General features: G+C 35.3%; 3 protein-coding genes across 6 annotated transcripts; 2 read left to right on the forward strand and 1 right to left on the reverse strand.

Moving 5' to 3' along the window:
* Positions 1–785: 785 nt before the first annotated feature.
* LOC135584853 (ubiquitin-conjugating enzyme E2-17 kDa-like) lies at positions 786–5,755 on the reverse strand. 3 transcript variants are annotated; one of them, XM_065109667.1, is made up of 5 exons: positions 5,591–5,755; positions 5,203–5,299; positions 4,437–4,564; positions 2,991–3,095; positions 786–1,229 (listed from the first exon to the last, which is right to left on the reverse strand). In XM_065109667.1, exons 2-5 carry the CDS (start codon positions 5,270–5,272, stop codon positions 1,086–1,088), a joined length of 447 nt encoding a protein of 148 aa, XP_064965739.1. In that variant the 5' UTR covers positions 5,273–5,299; positions 5,591–5,755; the 3' UTR covers positions 786–1,085. The 3 variants fall into 3 exon arrangements, with proteins under 3 accessions (XP_064965739.1, XP_064965737.1, XP_064965738.1); XM_065109665.1 differs by having other exon boundaries at positions 5,522–5,671; XM_065109666.1 differs by having other exon boundaries at positions 5,548–5,612.
* Positions 5,756–6,213: 458 nt separating this feature from the next.
* Positions 6,214–7,334, forward strand: LOC103985900 (transcription factor MYB80). Its single transcript, XM_009403755.2, has 3 exons — positions 6,214–6,346; positions 6,419–6,548; positions 6,626–7,334. The coding sequence occupies exons 1-3, from the start codon at positions 6,214–6,216 to the stop codon at positions 7,332–7,334; spliced, it is 972 nt and encodes a 323-aa protein (XP_009402030.2).
* Positions 7,335–15,017: 7,683 nt separating this feature from the next.
* LOC135612884 (calcium/calmodulin-regulated receptor-like kinase 2) lies at positions 15,018–24,771 on the forward strand. 2 transcript variants are annotated; one of them, XM_065109668.1, is made up of 8 exons: positions 15,018–15,167; positions 15,947–16,300; positions 17,106–17,259; positions 19,660–19,786; positions 20,972–21,057; positions 21,140–21,211; positions 23,432–23,635; positions 24,182–24,771. In XM_065109668.1, the coding sequence occupies exons 2-8, from the start codon at positions 15,993–15,995 to the stop codon at positions 24,500–24,502; spliced, it is 1,272 nt and encodes a 423-aa protein (XP_064965740.1). In that variant the 5' UTR covers positions 15,018–15,167; positions 15,947–15,992; the 3' UTR covers positions 24,503–24,771. The 2 variants fall into 2 exon arrangements, with proteins under 2 accessions (XP_064965740.1, XP_064965741.1); XM_065109669.1 differs by lacking the exon at positions 21,140–21,211.
* Positions 24,772–25,730: the final 959 nt, after the last annotated feature.

Here is a 25,730-nt window from a genome sequence, read left to right on the forward strand (position 1 = left end):
GTCCGTCGGATGGAAAGAAGCAACGGGAGAGATTTGAGCTTCCATTTATGAGAGGATCTCAATTCGCCAATGAGATGTGTATCCATATATTGTTCGTTCTCCCTCCGTTAACCAATGCATGATGATGATGATGATGATGATGATGATGATGAGAGAGACGTACAATGTATATAATAATAAATCATAATCCTTGGGACTAACCTACTCCATCTCGTCTCTACATATGTTTAGCTCTCTGCAAAGCATGTCCATAAATAAAGATAATATAACTCATGCATGCCATCAGGCTCAGGTTAACGCTATGTTGACTTTGACCTCTACTGTGGTCTCAAATGAGTGAAATGGTACAAGCAACTCTGTTGTAGTAGTACGTTTATGGTGGAGCTTCAAGAGCTAAAAGGGAGATTCTTGGCTTCTCTAAGAAAAGGATGATGCTGCCATTGGTAGAGATTCTAAACAAGGAATTGCCGATCTCTTAGAATTTTTCAGAGTATCATTTGGAATTTTTTTTTATTATCTGAAACGTATTGATATTTACAAAATTTTACATGTATTTAGAGAAGGTATTGGATGAGATCATTGTTTTTTTTTTCTTCATCTCATCAAATCCAAAAATTTAGATTCAGCATTAAAAACAATGTTTAAAATCCCGACCTAAAAGGTCAATATGAGCTGATTCATTAGTGAGCTTGTTGGTAGATCTTGAAAGTAAAGTAGCCCATTCATGCATGAACAACTTTGAAAATTATTACTCAGATGTTGAATACCCTACTGAAAAATAAGACTAAAAAACCTGGCTCCACAAGGAACCCAAAAGGTTTGATTTATGATGAGTCAAACTCGAACAAAGCTCAAACTAATAATAAATGTACAAAATAATAAATGAACTCAGCTTGAGTTTTGAACTGAGATCAACCCTAATATTAAGTCAAACACAGTGCGGAAATATACGTGGAATGGAGTCCGACTTCATTCCCAGATAGTCGCTAAGCAAAGTTTCCCATATATATATGTCAACAAGAGAAACAAGGCCAGCTTAATCATAATACTACTAACTAGCAACCCTTGTTTTCAGCTGAATGATTTTATCCCATGGCATATTTCTGGGTCCAAGATCGGGCGGTCGCCTCATACTTGACACGATCGGTCTTGTACATGTGAGCAATTTCCGGCACCAATGGATCATCAGGGTTTGGGTCCGTCAGAAGTGAACTAATGGATAGCAGCACCTGCAGAACATTGTGCAACATGTATCTATAAGATCAACATGAATCATACTTATTTTACTAAGTTATAGCCACCCTACATAAACAATGCAGAACCAGATCTAGTAAATCATATTACTCAAAGATAATAACTTCCGAATGTGACATAATGCATCCTTACGGCTGGCTGCCTTCTCCATTCTAAACAGTATGAAAGCATTATTACCTCAGTTGGTCTTTAATTGATACCGCAGTCAACCTCATCCTACTACGCAAGTAGGATAGAACTGTCCGTGGCTTAACAACACATGTTCATGGTTGAAATCAAGCTTAGTTGCAATCTGTTCTAATTAGTCAATATATTTCATGTCATATCTACAAATGCACACCTATATGTTATGCATAGGTCATATTATGAATAAACAAAAACATTTTATAATGCATGTAGAAGTCCATAGCTACCATGTCTTCACCATTGAATTAGTTCAAGGCCAAGTACAGTCTCCATTCATTAATGAACTGGGAAATTCGAAGCATGATCAAGTAGAATAAGTATATAATTCTTTAAGAGGCCACAATATCTGAAAAAAGGCACTAAAAGAAATTAATGAATATTGTATATTGTCAAGTACATTCACCTTGGATATTGTCAAAGCAGGACTCCACTGGTCCTTTAAGATGTCAAGGCAGATGCTTCTGTTACTGTTGATATTTGGTGCTAAATATTTGATGTGTTAAAGTACATTCCAATGATTTAAAAAACGTTAGGCGCCAAGGCCCAAAAACGTCCGAGGCGTTATGCGCTCACCCGAGCAAAACGAGATGCTAAAATATAAAAATATATAATATAATTAATAAATATAATTATTTAAATAAAAAATGATATTAAATAAAAAAAATATTGTAAAATTACAATATCACATTAAAAAAGTCTCAAAATTCAAAACAATAATAATTTCAAATAAATAAAAATTAATAGTATTAAAATCAAAATAATATATTATTAATCTAATAAATAAAAATACTGTTACTAGTATATAGTTAGTAGTATACTGTTAATATACTGAATAGTATACGAAGTAAGATGAGTGTAAGAAAGATTGAGGCTACTGACTGAGAGCAATGGTAGCGACAACGGTGAGCGACAAAAATAGCAATGGTAGCAGTGAGCAATAGGAGTGAGAGCGGCAAGCGATGATAGTGATAGCGATAGCAGTAGTAGCGGGAGTGGCAAGCGACGACAGTGGCAACGGCAGCAACGAGCGACGACAGTGAGAGCGATGAGGGGCAGCAGTGGCAGCAGTAGCAGCGACAACGAGAGCGAGAGCGGCAAGCAAGGTTAGGGTTGGGAAGTCACGAGAGGAAGACTGATATTGATGCTTTAGTTGGTTCGATTGAACCAACTAAAACATTGGAGACCGAACCAAACCTAAAATGCTGGTTCGATCACCTGGTTTAACCCGGGCGCTCGCTTGAAGAGCCCGACGCTTGGGCTCGAGTGAGAGCCCAGGCGACGCCTGTTTGAAACACGCTGCCTAGAAATGAAGTGAGGCGCTCGAGCCTCGTCTCGCCTCGCTTGAGTGCCTAGGCGAGCGCCCGAGAGCCTATCGAAATCATTGGTACAGTCACCTTGTACTAAATATTTGGTGCGTTAAAGTATATTGTCAAGTACATTCACCTTGGATATTGTCAGAGCAGGACTCCACTGGTCCTTTAGTGCACTAAAAAAGGCACTAAAAGAAATGAATGAACTAGGAAATTCAAAGCATGATCAAGTACATTCACCTTGGATATTGTCAGAGCAGGACTCCACTGCTCCTTTAAGATGTCAAGGCAGATGCTTCCATTACTGTTGATATTTGGATGATAAACTTTGGTGCGAAATGAGACCTGAAAATTATTGTACAACCAAGTAACTATATCAAGGCATGACATGTGCATTACTACCACAAAGACACTAGACTTCATTCAATATAGATGCCTCACAATCACATTTCCCATGGTGCCATGGTGACCAGCCTCGTTATCATGACATGATATGATTAACATATAGAACTACTACTTGGGCAGTCATGGAGAATGGTAAATCATTTCTTAATTAGAATTTGTGCAACACACATAATGGTGCATTATAGCTTTCCATATTTACTTCACCCTTTGCAAAATCATTCATATAGGAGCCATTCCAAGAAAGGTCAGAAAACAGCCAACACCAACCAGGATTGTTCAAATTCTGAGGATATACCAAAACCACCTCTTTCATTGGGTTGAGAAATGAAACTTATGTCCTGAGCCAAATACAAAACAAAGACTCATTCTGAATTAGCCAATATCAGCCAAAGGGTGAGAATAATTGTTATGACAGCCAATCAACAATATCGAAGCATATTGGTTTAATCTTTAGTGAGCTTAGGCCCATTTCGCTTCTGGGCTTTCAGCAGGCCTATTACTTAGTAGGTCATAAATAGCCCAATACGACCTGGGTCTAGTAACTCACCTAAAATACAGCGATTAACGGAGGACAACCTTTATGGGTGCTCGGAATCAAAGAATCCCCGTTGTACTAACAAAATGTAAAACAATACCAGTAGTTAAACTAAGAGCAATTAAGCGTATTTTTGTTGTAACTAACAAAATTTTCTTAGTCTCTTTATTTAGCTTGCCTCACGCCACAAATCCTAATCAATAGGCCTCATCTAACAAGGGAAACTACTAGTCTCCTTTATACTTGTCCATATAATGCTAAATGTTTTTCTCATTTTATCCCCTATTGAAGGTATACTTAGCTGTGTGCTAATAAAGATATCTCTTACACTATACCTTCAAGTGAACCCAAATGTTCATCCCAACATTCTTATCTCAATTCTCAATGAAACTTTTTTGTATGTTGCTAATTGTTCAACACTTTAATCTGTGAAATCTTTTAGAGCAAGGGGGATTTGAAGATCACAAAAACTCACTCTCTAAAATTTAACCATAAATTTTATAATCTATCAATAAAGCATATTATCCTTTTACATTATCTTGTAGAATTTGCCTTTTAGTTGAAAAGCCACATGATGATCACATAAAAATATCAGTGACCTTCCAAATGAATCACACTACTTTTACTCTTTAATAAAGTCCAAAAGTAACAACCATTATGAAAATAAAACATGGCTTCAAGCATAACATAATTGCAGAGAAAAATCATGCAAATGCACAAACAATGTTGGCAAGCAAAGCAAGTACCTTGGGTGGCTTGAATGGGTAGTCAGGTGGAAAATGAATATTCACAAGAAATATACCACCTGCAAATGGGCTATCAGTTGGTCCCATAATGGTTGCCTGCCAGTGGAATATATCTTCAGCCACAGGTCCTGTAGAATTGAAGAAATAAAAAACAAGAAACAAGGATAGTTTATGACAAGCAACATAAACAAATACTTAGCTAAAAGATAGACATCATGTCCAATGCTCCTAAGCAGCAATTGTGTTTGAACATCAAGAAAACACAAGCCGGAGATGGAATAGAATGGAATATGGCCTTATTAGTTCTACATACAAATTTTGGAACCCCAAGTGCTGAAGTTACTGGCTTTGATTTGCCTTGGGCAATAGCTTAACATGAAATATATTATCACATTACAATTCACAAAAACTGAGTTCAAAAGTTTGCATAACAGCTCAGGAAATTAGGAGACAAATATGTATATTTAAAGTGATAAATATGCGGACTGATGCCTGATGGTAGATACCATTAACTAATAAACTTTCATCCCTGATCTATTCATCAAGAAAAACTCATATTTCTTGAACACAGTTCTTCAAAAAATAAAGAGAACTTTTAAAAACGAAGCATGAATAATATTTTAATTTTATTAATCATAATGATCTCAAATAAGTAGAATTGCCACAGAAGAGCAACTAACAACAAAGAGTAGATTTTGCTAAAAATTACTAATAAGAAAACTCTTGGGAGTCAATTGCATCCCGAGCGGCACAACAAGAAACTAACCTGCACTGCAAGATGCAGGAGGATCCTTCTCCAAGTCCTTCAACTCCTTCATGATCCTCTTCGAACCCATCAGTGTTCGATCAAACTAAGACGATTCCTGTAGCAACGAACAAGAACTACAATCAACAACGAATCCGCCGCCGCAACCGCGAAACATATGTAATCGAGTGACGAAAACCAAAAAAAATCGATTCTCTATGAGACAAAAAACATCTGGAAACCGCATCAACAAAATCTCGATAAACAAGTCCAAGAAAAATCCCGATAAATAAACCCTAGAATACGATCAACAAAATCAAGGAGAACATAGGAGCCAAACCAAAGAAAATGGATAGGGCTTCGGACCACAGAACGGAAAAGGGGATCCAAAACCTAGGGTTTCTCTCACCCAACCGCAGATCAATGGAGACGCCCTGCCCTATATAATGCCATGGAGTCTAATTTAATAGTTTCCGTTTAATATTTTTCTCCGCTCTTTTAATCCGCCAATCAAAAAAAGGAAGAGGAAACGTCGGATTTGACGTCGATGAGGTTTGATCGTTCCATCCTGACCGTCCGACGTCTGTGCCATACGAGAGGGTAAATTAGTAAGATACACTTAAATATAAAACCCTACCGACATATCTTTTGCGATGCACTTTCAGATCACAGAGGATAAGATTATGAGCTAACAATAAATCGTTAGAAGTTCTTGAGAAGGGTCATCGAATCAATCTGATGCACATTCACTGTGATTGTCGTGATCGATCAAACACATCAAAAGCCAGCCAACTATTGTTGGTCATGCAGCTTAAGAAGTCAACGCGAGGGAGGGGTTTGACCAGGCGTCTTGTGGGTGAGCAACCTGCTCCGGTGCTCACGCGCACAGCGGGCGTTGAATTCTTTATACAGGTCATGCGTCTCAGGCCTTCATGCACCCACACGTGAACCCTTTGCTCACGTAAACCAGCATAAATAGCCTTGGATCAACCTGCAATTGCTTGAAGTGCATCCTAGACGATAGGAGAGAAGATGGGTAGGATTCCATGTTGTGAGAGGGAGAACGTGAAGAGGGGCCAGTGGACGCTGGAAGAAGACAACAAGCTCGCCTCTTACATCGCCCAGCATGGCACACGAAATTGGCGACTCATCCCCAAGAACGCTGGTAGTGTTGTATGTGCTGTGGTGGAAGTGTTGCTGATCTCTGGATGTGATGTTTGCTGAACTGAACTTGCAGGGTTGCAGCGATGTGGGAAGAGCTGCCGGCTGCGATGGACGAACTACCTTCGCCCGGACCTCAAGCACGGAGAGTTCTCTGAGGCCGAGGAGCAGACCATCGTCAAGCTCCATGCCGTCGTGGGAAACAGGCAAGATTGCGATACCACTCGCGGATGATTGCATGTTTTGAGCCGATGACGGAGAGGTTTGTGGCTAATGTGATCAGGTGGTCGCTGATAGCAGGCCAGCTGCCCGGGCGCACCGACAACGATGTGAAGAACCACTGGAACACCAAGCTGAAGAAGAAGCTGTCGGGGATGGGAATCGATCCCGTGACACATAAGCCGTTCTCCCATCTCATGGCGGAGATCGCCACCACCCTGGCGCCGCCCCAGGTGGCGCACCTTGCGGAGGCCGCCCTTGGCTGCTTCAAGGACGAGATGCTCCACCTGCTCACCAAGAAGCGCACCGACTTCGCCTCGGCGCCGCCCGCAGTCACAGGCAACGCTTACACTCCAGAGAGCACCGGCGGTGGCAAGGAAGAGACCATAGAGAAGATCAAGCTGGGGCTGTCCAAGGCCATCATGCACGACCCCGACGCGGACAAGGTCTGGACCATGATGGCTTCTGCGGGTGAGCCGTCCGATGGCCTTGCCGGGTTGGAAGAGACGTACCCGACGTTGAACGAAGGGTTCCGATACGACGGTCCTTCATATGGCAACGAAGGGGAAGGATCAGCGTGGAGCCAGAGCACATGCACGGGCGGCGCGGCCGCGCGACGTGGTGGCGGATTGCATGACAAGGTTGAGGATGACAACGGAGAGGAGGCCGAGGGTGGAAAGGCCGAACACAAAGTCAGTGCTGCCGGTATGTTCACCTCGGAGTGCGTCCTGTGGGATTTACCTGATGATCTGATGATTCATCCTATCGTGTGAAGAAGAAAGAAGATGCTAACTACACAGAAGACACCATAGGAGAAGTAATAATGCCAAGAGAGAACAAGTTACCTACATTCTTGTTGATAATGTTGAGCATCTAAGTTGTAGCACTGCTGATACATTTCATGTGCTTCATCAACTTCTTAAACGAAACTGAGGCTGACATGACTATATTTTGGCTTCTGATGACAATGGATGAGATTGCACATTATACTATCTGTGATTAAGAAACTAATATTAGGCAGAGAGGAATCCGTAGCTCAGAGATAAACATACTTAAAGAATGGAGAAACTTGCCTTTGTCAGTCTATCAATCATTCTCTTTCCAAAGATAAAAGAATAAAAGGAAATATAATGCTTATCTTTTGGTCCTTTCTGTCTTCTTCCTTCTTCTCAGGGAAAAAAACCTAAATTTCTCAACTTTCTTAGGGAAATATAAGTTTTATCAAAAAATTTAAGATTTAGAGTTGATTTAAATTAATTTATATGCATTTTTTGGGATTAACGCGTCAACTCTTTCTGAGAGTACCATTTTATTTTTCTTTCATTATTGGTTTAGAATATCTTTATATTCTTCGTGATCACACTCAGTAGAATAATCATCACGATTGTATCTTAGGTAAATTCTCGACAACACTTGCTCGAGATTTGGGAATATGCTTACGATAATACTTATACGCCTTTGGGTTCCTCTTCTGTGCTTTCTATTTTAATTTTTTTTACATATTTTAACCTATTTTTGATTTAAATAAAAAGTTATTAGTATTATTGCTCCAACATTCAAAGCATATTCTTCCTTTGAACTAAATAGGTTGTTAACCTGAAAATTAAAAAAAATATTTATTCATGTTAATCCTTGTGTAAGTGTTTGATTATTTGTTATATAATATGATCTAATTTAACTACTGGATTAGCATTGTGAAACAAATATTTCATAAGTGTTATTCCATTATTGTTATAGTTGTTTAATGATTATTTTATCATTTTATTAATATGTAAAAAATAATATCATTATTGTTATAGTGGTTGCATGTTATTTCATCATTTATGTAGCTGTAAAAAATTGATAATTTGTGTTATACTTTTAGTTTATATTTTTGGATTTATATTAAATAAAAAATAACTTTAACAGTATTCCTTTATTATGGACACATCAATTTTATTTTATAAAAAAAATTATGCTACTTTGCACAGTATTCACTCCTCTCTCTCTCTCTCTCTCTCTCTCTCTCTCTCTATATATATATATATATATATATATATATATATATATATATATATATATATATATATATATATATATATAATTTTCTAAATTTAATTTTCTAAAGAAATTGAACATCTCTATAGATTTAGAATCCTTAACTATCCTTTAGATGACCTTTATGAAATTTATAGAAAATATAAAATTATTAAGGAAATATGACAAGATTTAGAAGATGCATTTCTTAGATATTCTAAAGATATCCATAGCTTCACTATTTCTTATTTTAACAATTTTAAAATGATCGATCATTAACCCATCAATGATCAAATTCATATCTATTTATGAAATTCATAGAACTAAAACTATCTTTTCTTAATTATATCATATCTCCTATCTATTCAAATAAACTTCGGTGCAAATTTGATTAAAAGATTATACAATCTTAAATCATTCAAACTCTTGAGTTTATTATTTAAACTATTAGAATAAAAGATCAATATTGACAAAGGAAAGTTCAAGAAAATCAAATACAAGGTAAAATCAAAATGACTAAAATCCAAAGCTATTTTCAAAATAATAAAAATTCTAATAGAACTAAGGTCATAATTTTATTCCTAAGGGTAAAAATTTTAAACTAAAGGCTAAAGGGTTTAAACCAAGATTCTCATATCTTAATCCAAATTGATCCTAAATCTAACTAATTTCAAACCTCAAGCACTCCTTCAAACCTGAAGAAAAAGATGGCTTCTAGTAAGTTTATGCCCAAGACAATCATCTTATTCTTCTATCAAAAGAAGGAAAATGTGATTTTCATAAAGAATGACTCATTTAAGCCTAAATCTCAAGTTAATGTGATGAAGGTTGAACTATCAAATTTTATTTTTAGATTTATTTTTTTCTCCCAATTATGAATCTAATCTATCATGATTTTGACTAGTGGCTAGATTTTGGTGCAAACATTTATGTTTGTGCTAATCAAGAATGATATTTCTCTTATTAGATCTTAAGTGAAAGAAGAGTAACTACGAGAGCATGGAACCTAACTAGTGGATTTCTCCTAGTCTAGTTAGGATATATAATAGCTTTGGAAGCAAATCTCCTAGGGAGATATGTATATAGGGAAAGGTTTTGTATCTGAAAAACTTTTGTAATCGCTCTTTCAATCAATAAAGATGAATAATATTCTAATAAACTTAGCAAATTTTGTAAATACCATTATATAATTCAGGAAGTCACTGCTCTCTATTCATCTTAATATGTAGTTGAAAGAAATAATAAGATTATTTTAGATATAGCTAATGCCTTGATCCTTAGTTCATAAGTTCTCCAAAGCTTATGGAAGAATACTCTTATCTACTTATTATATACTTAACATGATAAAGAGGTAACCTGCTTATGAACTTTGAAAGAGTTACAAATCAAGGCTAAGTTACTTTTAAACGTGAGGGTGTTTAGCTAATATTAGTTAGCAATACTTAAGAGAAAGAAGATAGGTCTCAAAACAATTGAGGTTGTCTTTGTATGATTCTCCATAGCAATACTTATATATTTCTTATAGAAAATTCTGAAATACTTGAAATCTCAAATGTCTAATTGAATCTAAAAATATATCGTTCTTTAAAAATATTTTTTTTCATCTTTTTCAACTCATATAAAATCTAACATTGAACCTAAAAGAAACAAGAGAGGTTAGATTGAAAAGAACTTGGTGATGATTTTATCTATTATATGCTAAAAGATATAATAAGTTTATTTATAAAAGCTATGTGCTTTTTTTAATGCTTCTTTCGAGAAAGAGACTATTAATAGTAAAATAAAAATCCATAATTAGTAATTATACTTGAATTCTCGCTAATTTATCTCATAGATCTAAATCCCTATATTGCAAGTAGATTTTCAAGAAGAAGATTAAGATTGATAGTATAATTAAATAAAATATAAGACTAGATTTATTGCTCTGGGTTTTTGGTAGAAATCTGACATTGATTATTTTAACACTTATGTACTTGTATCATGAATTACTATCACCTGAGTCATGCTTATTTTTGCTTCCAAACTTTTTGTTCATCAAATGGATGCAAAGACTATCTTTCTACGTGAAGAGTTAGAAGAAGGGATATATATATGAATCGAAGGATTTGTCATATTTTGACAAGAAGAAAAAATGTACAAGTTGATCTAATCCCTTTACTAACTCAACTCAACCAAACACCTAAGTACTGGCATCAAAAATTTGATTCTATAATTCAATCTTTTGAATTTTAAATCAATGAATATGACAAGTGTCTTTATTATAAAAGGATAAGAAATAAATTTATCTTCTCTATCTTTATATTGATGATATCTTAATTTTTTTGCTTCAGATTTGATCTTGGAGATTGAATCATTTTTATCTCACCACTTTGATATGAAAGGTCTTATCATTTTAAGAATGAAAATCTAAAAATTTTCTAATTCTATATCATTGTCTCAATCTTATTATACTTAAAAATTAATTTTAAAAATTAGATATTCTGACTATCTTCGCTCCTTATGATCCAAATGATCATCTTGTTAAAAATATTCAAGAAAGATACTCTCAAATCATTGAATCTCTTCTCTATCTATCAAATAGGACTAGACCTGATTTTTTTATGTTATATCCAAATCTATTAGATATACTGGTAACCTAAGTTTGACTTACTAAAATACTATTGAATATGTTTTTAAATATCTTAGTGATACTTTTGATTATGGACTTAACTTTGTAGGATATCTATCAGTTTTTGAATATTACTATGATGCCAACTAAATTTTTTATTCTTTAAATATTAATCTACATCTAGATATGTATTCCTTTTTAGTGGAAGTACTAAATCTTAATAATCAATTAAATAAATTATTATTGTCAGAAGTACTATGGAAGTTGAGCTAAGTTGAGCTTGTAGTACTTAACACAACTTATATTGAAGTAGAATGATATAAGAATCTAATGTTTAATCTTTCAATGATCTCAAACCCTATACCTCCTATATCTATTCATTGTGATTATAAAACTATAATATTTTTTATGAAAAAATAATTAATACTAAAATAAGTTGACACATAAAGATTAAATAAAAAAACTGTTAGATAGTTAGATTCTCATCTTATTATTTTTATATTTTATGTTAAAACTGATAGTAATCTAGTCGACTATCATACAAAAAACTTAAATAGGATTAAGGTATTGATATCATTAAGGGGGATGAGTCTTTATCTAAAATGAGTTTTCTAACGATGAAAATCCAATCCTTGTAATAGAAGATCTCTTGAAGGAGGTTCAATAGGATAATAATAAGTTAATCGATTGACTAAGGAGTAAAATGATTAGCACCTTAGTGCATATAGATATGGAGTTTATCTCTAACTTTGTCTTTATGGTGATTAGTGCCTGTATGTAAAGGTATAGGAAAAGTCTAACTGTGAAAGAGATATGAGGTATATTTTACTAGATGTAACTCTACACACATTTGTAGTAGAGGCTCTCCCACATGAGAGAATCCATAGATGATCATGGTTAGAGATATGGGCAATCATTAGAATCTTTTATGAATAAACAAGATACTTATGTATGGTTATTAGTGCAACCGTGAAGACATACTCTATACTATGTTTGAGTTGACTAAAATCTAGGTCAAAGGAATATAATTCAAAACATGTTCATTTCATTTCCTTTAGATGAATGTTTATTTTATTAAATGAGGTTAAGTCTTTCAAAAGATACATTATTGACTATACAGTAAATTTGAGTTTTTTTAATGAATTATTAAAATTTGATGAGAAAAAACTCAAATTCTTCTTTATTGATTAGAGACTTTAGTCTCACTTTATATGAATGCTTACTTCATTAAATGAGGTTAAATATTTGAAAAGATATATTATTGTTTATACAGTAGATACACTAACAATAATTATTTTTTAAAATAATTTTATTTATTTAGTTATTTATTTAAATTAAATTTGAGTTTTTGTGATGGATTGTTGAAACTTAAAGGAAAAAAACTCAAATTCTCCTTTGACTTTAGTCAGACACTTTTCTCTCAACTTTTTTACTCTCATCTTTAAAATTTTATAAAAAATTAAAAAGTAATGTCTATCCAAAATTATTTACATGTATTTATATAAATTTAAGCAACTCTTTGAGCTTCCACATCTAAACTTTTTATTTTAATTTATATATAAATATATCTTTATTTAATCAGAAATTATTTTAGTATTATTTCTCAGATTTACAAGGTGAAGGCAATATATATCTTTCTTTGCCTCAATAGATAAAATTAGAATACTCTAATTGGATGAATGCTCTATCTTGTAGCTGAAATATAATTGGATTATATGGCTTTAGCTACACTGATCATAGATTAGGATGTAGGGCATCCTTGTTCCATTTAAAGTTCTTGGATTTCTTGATACAGGATAGACAAGTTAAGATGCTGATAGACTCAACACCAAAAATGCATGACAAGTGTGTGTGCAAACACAAATGCAAATTATTACACAAACTAAATTGAGAGATAAATGAATACTTTGCAACTTGAAAAATGTTGAATATGTTTGGCTACTAAGCAACTGACATACAGTATTTTTAACACAATGTATTTTTGTTTACTGCAGTGTAGAAAATCATGAGAACATTAGAAAAACTTTGTATTATAATTTATACAATCATGCTGGTTTCTTGTTCCTCTAACTGCAGGTGATGCCTCTGTTTCCTGAGACAGGATTCAAGACCAATAATCACTGTTAAAATCATGGGAAAAGGACTTCAGATGGGCTACTCCAGAAATCTAAAACCAGAAAACTAAATGCAGTCACTGAAATGTTCAACATGCTGCAAAAAAAGATTACCAAACAAGAATCTTGTAGTAATAGTTGATTCTTTTTGCTTGGTTATGTATATGACTTTGTAATAGTTTATTCTTATCAACCTATAATTTGGATCATTTCTTAATTTGTTCATGCTAATATTCTCTATATTGTTTCAATTTCATCGGATGTCTCCAAAGAGACCTTATCAACCTATAATGGATATAGCAATCATAATTAGTCTCTTCTAACTTGAAGCCTGTACAAAATCTTCTACTATGATCTTGAAGTTGAAGATGCTTTTAAAATGCTACATCTCTCTTTTGATGCAGAAAGAAGGTTTCCTCTCTTAATTTGTAGTGACAAAACTGGCTAATCAAAAGCAATATTCATATATACAAATTTTCTTTTTCGACGATAATACAAGATCAATAACTCATCGAAATACGACTAAAATAAAGGAGACAAAAAAACAAACATAATAGAATGCTGTTCACAGCTGAAGTGTCTTCCATCATGCATCAACTTACTGAAGGCCTTCTGAGTACCAATGATCCCAAATCTCCAGCTAATCTTGATAGTGAGAATACCTAATGCTAGCAATCTAGCTGTTCTAGTAAAACAACTAGAACTGATTCAATTTGAGGCACTCAGGAAAATCCATTTAATCCTATCATCATTGAACTGAAAGATGATTAAGAGGGTGTAATATTAACAACCTCTGTTTCTTTATTCAGCAGCTTGCAGGTATTCTGCATGGTTGGTCACCACAAAGTAATGGATTGGGTTTTCATTGTATTATATTAGATTGTTTATACTTTTTGTTTAGGTATGGAATTAACTCAATCATGCATGAAACTACCTAATTCACTTCATTTCTCTGTTGAACTATTGATCAAAATCAATATAACATTAAGATGAACTTGATGGGCAAACATCTCCTCCTACTATTGATTATAATGAGAACCTTTCAGTTTATGTAGAATGATGGGAGGAATATATCTTTTAGAACTAAACTATACTCCCCACAGTTGTGATGGAGGAGAAAGAAAACTTGTCAGTCCTATAAGACCAAGTCTTCTTTGCTTCTAACCACTCATTGTTCATTGTATGTGTTGCTGAAGTAATTTGCTTCCTCTTGATGATCATGAAGGGTGAGGAATATGACAAGGTAAGACTTCTTCCGCTGAGTTCAACAGTGTTGTAGCAGGACAAATCTAAGCATCTTATTCAAGAATGTTTCAGCATCAAGATTGGAGATTTGTAGAAGTATGAAGAATACATAAACACAAGAATCAAACAAGAAGAAGGATTAATGAGCTCTTCGTACAGAGGAGTTGACGCAGTCAACCCGGTTAAATGGTGGACTCCAGGGGTCGTTTCTAATATTCCTCGATCCACATTTTAGTATCCTGTACCCGTCTATAATCCCAAAAGAGCAGCTATCGGCGTGTAGAGGGCCTTCGATCCGACTTTGGCTCAACTGTTACAGCCCGTCTAAAAGCTCGTGTTATGATTGGCCCTCCTATCCGGGCCCATGCGGATGTTTCTCCGTTGACACCAATAGGAAGACTCCTTCAATCTGGTTGCTGTCTCTACCTAGACAGAAGCTGTACAACTGCGATCGCATCTTGAGGTTGTCTTCCCACGCTCGAGCCTCCTCTTTTTGACCTCGCGGTCTCCCTCTGTGCGAGTCCATTTCGCTCGTTCTTCGCCAAATTGATGCGAATAAGAACGAGTGTAGTCTACCGAAGACTTCAAAGTGGCAACCGATTGCTTTCCCTTTGCGTCGAGAGGTATGTGTACGCAGCTGAGCTGATTGAGGTTTTGCCCTGCCATCTTTGATTCCAGTGGTCGAGTTCTCTTGACGTTTTCTTCCTCCAGGAAGAAAAAGTTCGATTTTTTTTCTTTCTCTTATTGTGCTCATGTGTTGGATTCTTGATTTTATTGGTTTACTTCTGGTTTTGGAGATGGAAGATAAAAACCCCAACGGAAAATTCTTTTCTTTGGTGATGCCGAGTTCGGAATACTTGCAATTATCTTGCGGGAAAATCAAAGTGGAATGGGTTTTCATTTGATTCGGTTGGATTTTGTTGAATTGGTTCATGGCTTTTCTTTTCCTCTCGTTTTGGTTGACCGTTCTTTGGCTTTGAGCTTTGTGATCATGTGATCGACCCCGGTTGAGATTCTTCTCCTTCTCTTCTTCATAAATCAAGAACAATCTCTTGGCTTTGGCTTGAAGTTACCTTTTTTTAAGCACTGAAAAGTTAGTGAATGAAGATTAGCCAAAGTAATCCTGTTTGGATGTGGCAAAGTTAAAATATGATAATTCGTGCAATCGCATCGGCTATATGCTCACCATCGCAACGATGCCTTACTTCACAGTGCTGCAAGCTTATAATCTCTTTACAAGTTTGCAGTGAAACAACATGCCAAAAAACTTTTCCTTGACACCATTGTGGACAATTTACTTCGTTATATATTTGTTATGTAATTCATAAGCATTGAATATACAAACGTAGTTGGCATAAGCTTATTTGTTTTGATACAACACTTGATATTCTATGCTGTGTAGGAATTCAAAATGTTATCTTCCTCTAAGATTCAGAAGGTCGTGAACAATGGGGAATCAGACTTATAAAATCATTATAGGGGTCTCAGTTGGGATTGCAGTTGGGATTTTGATCGGATGTGGTGCATTGATTGCTATAAGGCTCTATAAAAAACGTTCTTATGGCCAGCACCAATCAAGAGACCTCAGCATAGCATCTGTTCCCATACGTGTAAATGGAGTTAACACCAGCATTGATTCAAGTGCAACACTCTCTGGTTCTGGGACTAATTCTGGCTTCCAATACATGGCAAAGAGGAATGCTAACACTAAAGACCTTTTTGCATCTCTCTCAGGAATTCCAAGATATTCATACAAGTATGTCTTCTATTGGTCTTCTGAAATTTAATTATTATCTTTAGCTATGATTACTTATGCTAGAGCCTAAGCTATTAATTACTCACAGACATTCCTTTTATTTTCTGTGTGCATCTTTTGTTCAAGAGTATAATCTCAACATAGAATCTACTAACATTTTGCTACCTGTGAATTCTTTGACAACGTTGGATTGACTAATATTTGATGAACTCTATTATATATCATGCACATGAGATATAGTTGTACTACATAATTAAGAATATCTCTAGATGGTCATGTTAACAAGAGGTTAGATTATTCTTTTCTATGTTAACAAAAGAATACTGCATATGAGATATTAAGGTAGTGGACAAAATATCTCTACATAGTTAAGAGTGTTCTTTTCTATGTTAACCAAAAAATACTGCATATGAAATTATATGAGATATTAAGATAGTGGACAAAATATGTTAGATAAATACTTTGTTGAGTGAACCAAGAATACACTCATCTTCCTGATCAAGCACATAGTTCTGTCATGATTCAGATTGTGGATGATATTTTAATACATCTCAGCTTGTGAATAGATTTTGGATATTGGAGAACCTTAGCTTAATTTAGTGCTCATGTTTGAAAGATCATAATTCTAACAAAAAGTTTTTCTTAAATATATTAAATGTGACATTATTTGCATACTAAATGTTCCACTCTTTACATGTCATTTTCTTTCGATAAGATAGGATTACCTAGTATATAAAATATATTCATGTTTAAGCAATGGTATTTAGTAATTTGACTTAATGATATCTTAAAATGTGTTATCCAGGGACATCCAGAAAGCCACAAAGAACTTTACGACAGTGTTAGGGCAGGGATCTTTTGGCCCAGTATATAAAGCTGCAATGCCTACAGGTGAATTGGTAGCTGTTAAGGTGCTTTCAAGTAATTCAAGCCAAGGAGAAAAGGAGTTCCAAACAGAGGTATTCTGTTCAGTCTTTAGACATGCATGCTTCTACCTTTCATTCAGATTGTTAATTAGCTGGCTATTAAAAGTTGAAACTTCCATAAACTTGGTTTAAGCTTGACTTGGTCTGATAAAATCCCACTTGCTGAATCAGTACATGAAGTTTTCTTTGAAATTCAAGATTTCAGGAAGAAAGCTATTTTGAAGAACATGCACTTGATGGACATGTATTCTACGTGTGAGTTCTAGTGGTTTTAATCTAGGTTTGTAGTTTCGTACCGTACTAGAGTTTCGAATTCAGCTCGGTATGGTACGGTACGATACAAGTATACCTTCAGTCTTTAGAAATGCATGCTTCTACCTTTTGTTCATATTGTTAATTAGCTGGCTATTAAAAGTTGAAACTTCCATAAACTTGGTTTAAGCTTGACTTAGTTAGATAAAATCCCACTTGCTGAATAAGAACATGAAGTTTGCTTTGAAATTCAAGATTTCAAGAAGAAAGCTATTTTGAAGAACATGCACTTGATGGACATGTATTCTATGTGTGAATTCTAGTGGTTTTAATCAAGGTATGTAGTTCAGCTCGGTACGGTACGATACAAGTATATCGAGCAGTATGCTCTAGCGTACCGCTCAGTGTGTATATATATATATATATATATATAAGTTAAAAAATAAAAAAGGGGCGATGTTACGTCGTTTCTTCTCCCCGCGTGGGGAGAAGAAAACCTTGAAGCCTCAGCGACGTCGCCGAGGTTTCTTCTCCCTACGCCGAGGCTTCTAATCCTTGCGCGGATTAGGAGAAGTCGCCGATGATGCCGAGGTCTCCTCGTGAAGCCTCAACGACGTCATCGAGGTTTCTTCTCCCCACGCCGAGGCTTCTTCTCCCTACGCGGATTAGGAGAAGTCGCTGATGACGTCGAGGCCTCGTCACCTCAAACGAGGAGGAGGTGACATCTCATCTGCAACGTCCGGCGAGGGAGAGCGATGATGGATCGGGATCGTCGAGGGACGGTGCCGGATCTTCAGGTTCTCCCTTTTCTTTTCCCTCTTCTTCCTTCCCCCTCGGCTAATACCGTCCGGTAGCGGGCAACGACGGTCGAAATCGATCGTCATCGATTGATTTCGGGTGGTAACGGGGCGAAAACAGTCCTAATCGACGGTACCACCCGGTGGCGGGTGGTCCGTGTACCAGTCTGCTTGTGGATCGGTACGTATTGCCCGGTACGGGCAGTATCATTCGAAATTAAAAACCCTGGTTTTAACTAAAACATACCTTAGATGAGCCTGAAATTTATCCAAAACTTCATACTAGATGATAAGATTGTCTATATGATGCAAATTGACCGAAAATCCCAATACTTTTATCTGATTCAGTCTAATGACTAGTGTCCAAACTAAACCCACAAGGCTCAGCCTAAATTTAAATTATCCATGGACCAAATTTATAAAATAAAGAAGTTTTGAAATGTTGTTTGACATATTAAGATTAATACTAACCTGGCTTTTTCTTATTGATGAACAGGGTTTTTGTTTTCAAGGAAGATGAACTATATAGTCTTGGAAACTAACTTGAACCATTAGATATTAATGAAAAAGCTTGTGCTAGAGAACTAGACTTCTCTGTTCATCATGTCTCTCATGCGTTGTGTGAAATTTGAGATAATAGTGTCATATTCATAGTCACGTATCTATCTGCCTGAAAAGTCCATTGTTTGATTGATTCATAACATTTCATTCATCCAACCTTCTAAGTAGTATTTTGCCTTTGGCCAGTTACATATGAATACTGAAGTATATCTTTTATTCAATCAATGTAATTTTTCAACTGCTTATTTTTGTAGAACCAGTCAAATCCTAGTCATTCCATTTCTCAAGCACAGAATCAAGAATCAAGAATCAGTGGCTGCTGTGATCTAAAGTCCTCAAATTTCTGGCTATGATACTTTTTTTTATTAGAGGCTATACGAAAAATAAACCCATTTACCATGAGATAGATGGAAAATATGCCTGCAATTGTTATTTTCTAAAACATATCTTAATAAAAACAAGAAAAGTTCTGATTGAATCATTGCTGAGAAGTGAATGCTTCATTCAAATATCTGAATTATAATGGCAAGGGGGTGCTACCTTACTGTATGTCATTGGAGAAATAAAGTCCCAAAAAACAAAATGAATGTTGAATCTCTTTCAGCAAGACAAAAAAGATAGAGAACTGGCAAGTTAATGTTTCATACCGTGCTGCCGCCATGTCCCAGGCCACTGACCAAAATGGGGTTGTGGAGGGAATATAATCCTTAGTTTGGTTCCAAAGATGCATCAGTATTGTTTATGTACCATTTTCTCTACTGAAAAACTGTGTATGAGCAAATGTGAAATTTTAATATTCTTTTGTTATCTTTCACTTGTCTAGGTACTTTTGCTTAGCAGGTTGCACCACAGGAATCTTGTGAATTTGGTTGGGTATTGTGTAGATAAAAGCCAACGCATGCTCATTTATGAGTTCATGACTAATGGGAACTTAGCAAGCTTCTTATATAGTAAGTTCAAAATTTTCTATTCGGCTATGCAAAGCCAGCATCACCCGAGTTGCATGCCATACTAGTATACATAAGAAGTATACTCTGGATGTTTCTACGATATCTAACTACAATCATCATTGAATTTCTGAAATATGATAATTGATTAGTTAACATGTGACTAAACAAATTTTAGAATTATCTTACAACCGTAAAACATCCTTTCTTTGTTTATCAATCAATTATGATGATTCTATCACAATAATTGAAATATTAACCAAATGTCTACAATAGAGCTTTTTGTAGTTTATTGGTTTCTAACAACAAAGCCTAATTGTTTTATGCATCACATACACATGCAGTTCCATATATGAGTAAGTTTCTATGTCATAGAATACCTAAGTGCTTCTCAAACATCTCATGCTAATGAGTCACACAAGTAATTGATCTCATTAATGATTAAAGTAATCTACAAAACAAGCACTCTGTTCAAACATATCTAATTATGCCAACAATAACTTTACAGGACAAGCTCTGATATTCTGGACATTGCAGATGATTATCTGATTATATGGAAAGTCTAGAATTTTTTCTAGCACACAAACTCGATAAACACTAAAAGTCAGAAATTGCATAAAAATCATGAACCTTATGTTCTGTTATCAATGTAGAGTGTAAAATTCTGCAATTGCTACCAAACAAAAAAAAACACATAAAGGCATATTGGCATGCTAAATTTTTTACAAAATTAATTGTCCATGATGGAGTTTGACTCTGTGTATGTTTCTCTTGGCCTTTATGTTAGTTGTAGCATGTGTGTTCTTCACAAACTCACTAGAAGTTCATCAAAACCGAAAAGTATAAACTAGTACAAGAAGTTATGAATATCATGAAACGTCTTCTGTCAGTTTTATCCTGTTTCAGTCCATGATGATGCTGGACCTTGAACTGAAAATCTCAAATCTTGCATAAATTTTCATGCATTAGTGTCTAGTTATAGCAACTTAGGCTTGTTTAATCCAAATATTTGATCAATTGTTTAGTTTTAGATGTTCGAACCGTGGTGTTTTTCTCCCAAATGATCAGCAATTTCCTTGCATTTCAAAATTTGTGAATAATTTGGATGTCACTTTGTTTCTTTTCTTTTTCTTTTTCTTTTTCTTTGTTCAACTGCAACTGAACACTTACCATCATGAATGTTCTTAGGTGATAATCCAAGAATTTTGAGCTGGGAAGAGAGACTGCAAATTGCCTCTGATGTTTCACATGGAATAGAATATCTTCATGAAGGGGTATGTTATATATCTTATTTTCATATTGTAAATTGTTAACCACCCTCTAGGGCCAGTTAATCATACAATAATTTTTGAACAGGCAATCCCTCCTGTCATACATCGAGATCTAAAATCTGCTAACATACTCTTAGATAAATCAATGAGGGCCAAGGTGAGTCAACTTGCATGTGCATTGCAATTTCCAGTTTTTTTATATAATTTTCTTGTTATGATGACAATGAAGTACCAGTAACAAGTGTTTGGCCATTTGTTAATCCTTTATGGTATCAATTCAATATAATATTTGCTTTTGAAGACTTATTTCCATATTATAAATATGGATATAATTATTTCCATAATTTTTGTCCTGTCAAGAATTATATTACCCATGTTTCTGAGCTCAAGAGACACCCTTGGAAGAAACTTAAGATTTTCTTATCATCATGGTATAATCTTATAAAGAATCAAATTATGAGAACTTACAGACTTAATTTTCTTTAACAATGGTAAATTTTATAGTCATTTGACAACTTAATTCATTGAATTGTTCAATGTTTGCTGATGCCTTCCTTGGTTTCTTTTTCTATCATTTATCATTGTTATCTCCTCTCATGTTTTTCACATTGAAGAATCTTGCACCTCATTTTCCTTTTATATTTTGTATTTGTGTTGGCAAATCATCAATGCTTTAGCCGAACTTGTTCTAACTTTTGAACTTATTTCTTTTCGTGTCTTGATTGTTGATCAGCACTACTGAGTCAGAGGAGATCTGCGGAAATTTTAGTCTTCTGATACTATTCCAAACAACCACTTCATATGCATTCATAAACGAATTCTAACCATGAGTCCATGACCTTATAGGAATGGTTTGCTTCACTCTGTTAATAGAAGTTCACAAGACATTTTTGTGTTTTCTCTACCTCATCAGAGGCCTATTGGTAAAGACGCTAATGGTAATTATGGAAAGCAACCATCTTCCTGCATGCAACATTTGATCCAAACACAAAGACTTGTGAGGTTAACTTCTTCTAAAGTGGTCCCTTTGCTACATTATGATCATCAATCTTGCAGAGCTTCGTAGCAAAATCATGTCAATGTAGTTGCACTTAACCTCTTTTAAATTTATTCACAGGTCATTTTGTAGATTTTGAAATCTTAATTGATTCTTTTTCTGCTTTGCAAAAAAATGATCTACTAGATCTTAGGTATGTATTCTGGATAAGTCATAGTCAACATAATTATCCAGGGTCACACTTCTAATTTGAAGTTACAATACATTTGAGAAGTACAGAATGAAGTAAAAAAGATATTCTGTACAGTGCTGGAATAACATGTTAATAAATAAAATTGATAAATAAGCATGATTTAATGAATGCTAAGTCTATGATTCTGCACATACAAGTTGCAAGTTAGAATTGTCTGTTCTGATTATACTTTCTCCATTTGCTGAGTAAGTCACCATATTCCCAGATCTCTTTAGTAATACTTGACAGGTCCATCTTTCCAAATAAAACATCTAGTTAGCAACCGTAGCATATAGTATTTGTTTACAAATGGAGGCCAAGAACCTGGTAATGAGAGGAAATGGAAAAGGCCTTTAGAGTGGATGAATGTCTGAGTGGAGGAAATAAGGATTTGTCCGTGTTCTATCTGTTTGAAGCAGAGAGAATGAAAAGATTCTGGGTTCTGATGGGCTTTGCCAATGAACACAACAAATTGTATGATCGAACATGCACAGGGAACAGTACATGTGGCCATGCACATGCGGTCCTGCATATAGATTGAGTGGATTTTACTAACAGGAATTTTAGTCAGTTGTCTTTAATTAAATGAGAATATATTAGCTGATATTTTGTTAAAGAGAGAGTGCTTTCCTGTTTCTGAAGCACAAGCTCATATCAGGTCTGCCATACCGAAGCATACCGTCCGGTATGGGCGGTATATACCGGTCCGACAAGTTACCGGTACGTGGATCACCCGGTACCACTACAGTGCTACAGTACTATACTGTAGCACTACTACAGTATGAAAATTTAAAATTGTTCAGTACACCAGGGTGTACCGCTCGATATGTCCTGATGTACCGCTCGATACACCGGTACCGTACCATACCGAGCCTGGGTCAAAATGCCGGTATGGTACGGTATGGCGAACCTTGCATATATTGATAAATTTCTTGTTGAAACTAGAACCCATGCTTATTACGGAACTGCTAGTTGTCAATCTGTCTACACGTGCCAGAAATCTTTTTACCTTTGGAGATGCATATGCAGATAGTGATTTGCAAGAACTGACTTGGATGTTTCAGAATTTAGTTGGTCTTGTAATTTTATTTGCTGCCTACATCATGTAATTCTTTCATAATTAATTTTCATGCCAATTATCCATGCAGGTTGCTGACTTTGGGTTGTCCAAGGAGGAGACATTTGACGACAGAAAGTCAGGCCTCAAGGGTACATATGGTTATATGGATCCAGACTATATGTCAACAAGCAAATTCACAAAGAAGAGTGATATATACAGTTTTGGGATTATATTATTTGAACTAATAACAGCAATAAACCCACAGCAAGGTCTAATGGATTATATAAATCTTGTAAGTTCTTTCTCTGCTAACCATAGATTTAATTGTTTTAATGAAAAGAAACATAACCTTATCTCTAACTTCAGTGGGAAACATTCCATAGACTGAAAGAAAATTAATTGGTAATCTATACATGGTAGAAGAAAATTTGCATTCTTTTTTACATTTACTGATCATTGGTTAAAGGTTATTAAGTAGTATGTACATGGTAGAAGAAGCCACATTCATCTGATAACTAAACTATAAAATAATTACAGGGATTCCAACACTATTATGTTGCATAGTTTCTGTACTTTCAAAAATTGGAGTAACTAAAATGTGAGATTTTACTCACCTATTAGAACTCCAGTTATGCCCAACAATGAATTTTAGCAGAGTTAGAATACTTGCTTTAATCTAGTTTGCCAATCTAAGGAAGTGCCACTTGTATCCAGGTTTGATACTGCATCAAGTTTGTTAGAACATTTGTTTTTAAGTACTACATAAATGCTGCTAAGTGACAAATACACTGACCCAACACTATATTTTTCACCGACTGCCAAATGTTGTTGCTTCCAGGCAGTGATAGGTGAGGATGGCAAAGCTGACTGGCAAGAGATAGTTGATAAGAAACTTGTTGGTAGGAGCAACCCGGAGGAAGTGAGGCTTCTAGCTGACATTGCTTACAAGTGCTTACACAAGACGCCAAGAAAGCGCCCCTCGATTGTCGATCTTACTCTGGCTATTTCAAGTATAAGACAGCGGCGTTTAATTAACAGCGACACCTTGCCTTCTTCAGGAAGTGATGATGCATCTGGAATCATGAGGAGGATTGAGAGCCAACAGGTGGAGCTGAGTAACGTGACCAGTTTGAGAAGCCACATGTCCCTGAAAGTATGAAATATCAAGTTAGATCTCAGGGATATACACATTAGTCATTTGCTCCCTGTGAGGCTACTGCTTGGCTTTCCATTACTATGTTAATCGAAGTTGAATCTTGATGGTGGTATTTGACAGGGATGCATATGGATTGACAGAATCCTAGATTAAGAGTTTCAACTTGTACATAATGGCCTCTTGCATTTATCAGTTCATACATATTCTTTCTTGCTGGTGTACTGTTAAACAATCCTATTGATAATACTCATATATCAGTAGAGTTCATATAATCCTGGATACTCTTGTCAGGTTAGTTTCAAATGTCTTGTAGAAAATCTTCTGGTGCTGCATATGGATTGACTACCAAGAAACCAGGAGGAAGTATACACCCCAAACAACATGGATATAGAAACTATGGAGAAGGAAAAAAACCTCCAACCCAATACAACACTTTCAAATTTGTAGGTCTAGAGCAAGTAACTTCATCCTTTGAAACTCTCTCTGAAACCTGCATTTGTAGTCATGATTTTAAATCTTTTACACATCATTTGAACAAATACCTTCTATGCTTCAAGATACAAGTCTTCTTGTTTGACAAACCTGTGACCCAAATCAAGCCAAACACAATGCATCAATTGTGATACCATAAACCTGCAAATCTCAGTTGCAGCTTCCATGCCAAAAAGCTAAAAGTCCTTTTCTGAGCATATCATGCATGCCAAGTATGCAAAAGCTATGTTCTGTGATTTCATCTGTAAACCTTGCAGGTTACTAAAGGCAGCTTTGTACAAGGTAAGAATGAGGTGCTTTTTGCTAAAAAGAATGCAGCAGAAGGCAATATGTGTTTGTGGATTAATAGTTCCTACTTGGGTCTGAAGTTATGACTGTTGCCATGGCAACAAACATGTGCAGATATGACAGCTTAGAAGAGGTGAACAGACTGCAAGAGTTGATGTCTGACAACTTTTCTTTCATCAAGAACATATGATAAGAGATCTAAGTGGCCCTCTGGGTTTTGTATAAAAATATTCATATAAAGATGCATAGCATTACAAGTACTCCATTAGGACATGGAAAGGCTTGGTGAATTTTGTAGGCCACACCAAGTCTTCATTTACCAGTTGTGGGTGGGGGGATGTGGGAAGACTTCATGCCAAGATATATGTCATCTTGTAAAGTTCAATTTTGGCAATCATGGGTGCTTGTAAAGTTCATATATGCCAAGGTTGTTCTTGACAGGTTCCTTGCC

This window comes from Musa acuminata, chromosome BXJ2-5, assembly GCF_036884655.1.
Source record: "Musa acuminata AAA Group cultivar baxijiao chromosome BXJ2-5, Cavendish_Baxijiao_AAA, whole genome shotgun sequence".
Lineage (NCBI taxonomy): Eukaryota > Viridiplantae > Streptophyta > Magnoliopsida > Zingiberales > Musaceae > Musa > Musa acuminata.